General features: G+C 38.5%; 1 protein-coding gene across 1 annotated transcript in view; it reads left to right on the top strand.

Moving 5' to 3' along the window:
- The window catches only part of Oxsr1 (oxidative stress responsive kinase 1), a gene marked incomplete at its 3' end in the record, with an annotated part of 116,643 nt that overhangs the window by 109,044 nt on the left and 2,510 nt on the right, over positions 1-5,089 (top strand). Inside the window, exon 11 of the mRNA XM_017801464.2 lies at positions 2,417-2,452. Within this exon, the coding sequence (XP_017656953.1) occupies positions 2,417-2,452 (36 nt within the window). The remainder of the gene's footprint in view (positions 1-2,416; positions 2,453-5,089) is intronic.

Genomic DNA, 5,089 nt, shown 5'->3' with positions numbered 1-5,089 from the left:
ACATTTTGTCCCCAGTTGGTGGCACTGTTTTAGGAGGTCTTAAAAGGTGTAGCTGTGCTGGAGGAACTGGGAGTGGGCTTAGAGAGTTCTTAAGCCTTGCCGGATCTCCAGTAGCTCTCTTGCTTCCTGTGCCAGCTTGAAGATGTGAGAGCTTAACTTCCACTCCTCCTCCAGCTGCCTCTGCCACCATGCCTCCCCACCATGATGGACTCTTGCCCCTTGGAATCATAAGCTCAAATAAACTCTAACTTTTATAAGTTGCTTTGACCAGTGGTTCTATCATAGCAACAGAAAGGTAACTAATACACAGCTCTATTGCTCCAAGTCCTGTGTCTGAAGTATGTCCTGTCTTCAGCAATAGAATCTTACCATCAAGTTCTGGGAGGCAATCAAGGGATGTGACAATAGCCTGTGTAATTTTGGGGAGGTCTCTTGGACTGCTCTGGCCAGTAACTCAAAGGAAGATTTCTCCTGTCTGGCACTGTTTCTTGTTATCTAGCCTTCAGCTATACACATGGACTCATGTAGAGATATTGTATGAGTAATTTTTCAGTAGATTTTTGAACTAATATGATTCTCTCTGGTTTTTTAATACTAGCTAGGCATTATTCATCTCTCTCCTTGTCTACCTTCTTCCACATTGCTTATTTTTTATATGATTATCTCCAGGTCCACCCATTTTCCTGAAAATGACATAACTTCATTGTTTTATACAGATGTATGAAATTCCTTTGTGTGTGTGACATTTGCTTTATTCATAACTTTGTTCATCTCTGTGGTACACTGGCTTAGAAGCTCCCTCCATGTATGTACCAGTGATGTGTAGCTGGGTCATATATGGTATTTCTATTTTTACTTTTTTGAGGAATCTCCATTCTGACTTCCATAGTGGCTTGTACCAAGTTTACATTCCTACCAACGGTGTGTAAGATTTCCTATTTCCCCACATCCTTGCCAGCATTTGTTGTCATTTGTTTTGTTGATGATAGCAGTTTGGATTAAGCTGAGATGGAATTTCTCTGTAGTTTTAATATGCTTTTCACTGATGTCTAAGGACGTTGAACTTTTTTTCCTAATGTTTATTAGCCATTTGTATTTCTTTCTTTGAGATGAGATCTGGTCTGTCAGTTCATTAGAGATGAACTTTTTCAAAGATTTTTTTCTGCATCTATTGAGATAATTTAATTTCATGTAATTGCAGGCTTAGGCCTATTTATGTGTATAGTAAATTTATTGATTTGCTATGTTGAACTATCCTTGAATTCCTAGGACAAAACCAACTCAGTCATGAAGTGTAAATGTTCTTAATGTATTCTTGAAGTTTGTTTGCAAGAATTTTATTGAGAATTTTTAGAATTAATTTTTAAAACTAGTGTTCAAAGTAAGGAGTTTTGCTATAGTATTTTCATTCATACTTGGTTCCTTTTTGAGTCCCTCCTCCACACCCCTTCCTTGCACCCTTCCTTGCTGGTCTCCTTTCTTTCAATATATCCCCCTTTGTGTCACGTGTATTCCATTGCCTCCCACTCCTCAAAAGATACCTTCTTAACTCTCATCGCCTTTTTCTAGCTTCATCGCTCACGTACACATCTTATGTTCCTCATATGGAAAAAAAACACGAGGTGTTTTTCTTTCTTGGGGTGGCTTATTCCATTAGCCTGTTGATTTCCAGTTTCATCCATTTTTCTGCAAATGTCATTATTTCACTTTGTGACTGAAATTCCGTGGTATGTGGACTGCATTATTTTTTGTTTGTTTATGAGACAGGGTCCTACTGTGTAACCCTATCTGACACTAAACTCCCTGTGTAGACCAGGCTAGCCTCAAACTCAAAGAGATCTGCCTGCCTCTGCTGGGCATAAAGGGGTGTGCCACCATGCCTAGCCCCTGCATTGTTTTTATTTGATTATCTGTTAATATAGATATAAGCTGCTTCCATTTCTTAGTTGTTGTGGGTAGTATAGCAGTAAACACGAATTTGCTAAAATATCAGTGCTAGGACACTGAGAACATGTTGTATAATTAACTTAAAGGCTTATATTTGGTCTAGGATTTTAGCTACATAATATATTCATGATTAGTAGAATTTTGCTTTGAATGTGACCTCTCTATTGCCTGAGAATTCTGACAGTCTATGATGTTTGCCTATAAAATTGAAATTGTTAAACTTTAATACAGTAAGCATACTGGTACATTCATTATAGACTTCTTGGGCAAGGGCTACAATAGTATCACACAGTTTTCTTTTTTCAGAATTTAGACTAGAGCTGCTTGTGAGTTAATTAAGAAGCAGAATGACATAGAGCTGACTTGCATTTCAGTGTTGCTTATAGTTACTTGGAATTGATTGCTTGAAACTGACCACAAGTGTTCTCAGTTCAGAATTAATAGGCATCCTTTCCCATATCTCTTTTAGTCTCCCCGAGTGAAAGAATCATTATCACATTCTGAGGTAAGTAAACAAGATTATTAACCCTTGATAAATAGACATGTTTTATTTTGGTTTTAATTTTAGGCTTTTCAGGGAGGGGGTCGTAAATATTAATGACGTATTCATTATACCAATTAAATTTTAAAAGTTGGCTTAAGGGTCCAGAATGTTCTTCCTTGCTTTCTTGACTCTGTGGGCTTTGGCTGCTTGAAGTGCAAAGTAATTGTTTAGCCTTAATCTGCCCTGGAATTTGTCATACTACTGTCCTTCTTTTGATTTTTTTTTAAAGCCTTTTCTTTAGTCACATGAAGTAAGTGGCTTTCCTTGTTCTTTACCACCTGAGAAAAGTAATTTCATGGATCTCTTCCCGTGTATATTTTTCCTTCTGGTAGCATTTTCAATTTTGAGCAAGGATGTGGTTTATAAGTATACATCTTGCTCCTGATTTGTGTACATAATGTGCAACTTATGTACCCTATTAGGTACATAATTTGTGTTCACAGACTGTATTGCTTAAGACTGAAAATAAATTTTGATCGATTTTATTTTTATGTATATTACTGTTTTGCCTGAATGTAGGTAAGTGCACCACATATAAGCATTCTGGAGCATTCGTGTAACTGGAGTTATAGATGGTTGTTAACTGGTTGTGGGTGCTAGGAACCGAGCCCCAGTCCTCTGGAAGGACAACCAAACAATACTCTTTAACTGCACAGCCATCACTCCAGCTCCAAGACTGAAAATAAATTTTGTATCTCAACTATTAATAAGTTAGTCTCTGACAGCTTATATATATTAGAACTGCTGTTCATTAATCTTTCTGACTCTTCTTGTTCAGTAGTAGAGTTGCACTCCCTTGACCCTTGGAATTATGCACGGCCCTGTCAGTTCTTTTGGCTAGTGAAATGGTGCTGCTGGGCCTAGGTTACGGCTTAGTTGTTAGAGTGCCAGCCAAGCACACATAAAGCCTTGGGTTCTATCCCCAGCACTGCATAAAATTGGGTGAGAACATATATCCCTGTAATCCCAGCAAATGGGAGGTAGAACCAGGATTAAAAATTCAAGATCATTCTTGGCTACATAGTGAGTTCAAAGTCATCCTGGAAACACGAGACCCTGTACTCCATCCCCATTGTCTCAACAATAAAAAAGCTAGCAGAAGGAACAGTCACTGATTTCCTAGTTTCCTTAACCCTGTCACCTTGTCCTGTATCCCCGAGTGAGGGTGACACCAAGCTCTTGCTGGTCAGTTATATTTCAAATATGTGTGAGAAGTAACCCTTACCATTTTAATCTACTGAAATTTTAGGAGTGTTGCTTCTAATTTAACTTGCTTTACTAATTTCTCAGTATGGAAATGCTATTAATTTGATTATGCAGAGAAGTGGTAATAAGCCACTACATAATACAAAAACTACTTTGAAAGTGTTGCCCCTTAATCTCTACTTGGTCAAATGAGAAAGTATTTCCTGATTATCCTGAGTTTCTCTTTTTAGTCATTTCTCTTTTTTGGTCTTTTTTGAGAGAGGGTCTTTATATAGCCCCAGCTGGCCTGGAACTCACTATGTAGACCAGGCTGGCCTTGAACTCTGCCTCTCAAGCGCTGAGATTAAAAGGGTGTGCCACCACACCCGGAGTCTATTGTAATAATTTTCACTTTGGCAACATACATTGTTCGTGCTGCAGTGCAACCACCGTCACCTCTCTCAAGAACTTTGTAATCTTTCCATACTAAAACTTGTCGTCTAATCTTTTCTCACCTCTTCTCCCAGCAACCACTTTTCTATTTTCTGTCTTTAGATTTCATTATTCTACAGACTTCATATTTGTGGAGTCATAGTACTTGTCGTTTTCTCACTGGCTTAGTTTCCTCAGCATAGTGTCCTGAATTCCTGAAGGTTTGTTCATGTTGTAGCATATGTCATAATGTCCTTCCATTTTTTTAAAAGAATGAAGATATAATACTTATTGCATATGTATATATGCCACTTTTTTTTTTTTTGAGACAGGGTCTCCCTGTAGTCCCAGCTGTCCTGGAACTCACTCTGTGGACCAGGCTGGCCTTGAACTCAGAGATCTGCCTGCCCGTGCCTCCCAAGTGCTGGGATTAAAGGCGTGCACCACCATGCCTGGCCACATTTTCTTTTTTAATTTATTGTTTTTATTTTATGTGTATGAATATATTGCCTACATGTATGTAAGTACACCCATGTCATCCATTGCCCATGAAGTTCAGAAGAGGGCATCAGGTCCCTTGGAAGTGGAGTTATAGACATTTGTTAGCTGCCATGTGGGTGCTGGTAATTGAACTTGGGTCTTCTGCAAGAGCAGCCAGTGCTCTCAAACACTGACCCCACTCTCCAGCCCCCACGCCACATTTTCTTTATTTATCTGCCAAAGAACAATTGAATTGCTTCTGTCTTTGCTGTTATGGATAATGCTGCCATGATCATGAATGTATACTACCTGCTTTCACTTTCTTCTGAGTATAAACCTAGAAGTAGTATTGCTGGATCATGGTAATTTTGTGTTTAGGTATTTAGTTTGTTTTGAGATGTAACTTTTTTGTCGCCCAGGCTGGCCTCAAATTCCCAGGTGCTAGGACTGTAAGTATATGCCTCTATACTCTGCTGTTTAGTTTTTTTTTTTTTTTTAAAG

This window comes from Nannospalax galili, unplaced genomic scaffold, assembly GCF_000622305.1.
Source record: "Nannospalax galili isolate Female #2095 unplaced genomic scaffold, S.galili_v1.0 scaffold1263, whole genome shotgun sequence".
In the NCBI taxonomy this organism is placed as follows: Eukaryota; Metazoa; Chordata; class Mammalia; order Rodentia; family Spalacidae; genus Nannospalax; species Nannospalax galili.
The sequence above is the reverse complement of the archived record's forward strand: the minus strand, read 5'-3'. Positions and strand labels throughout refer to the sequence as shown.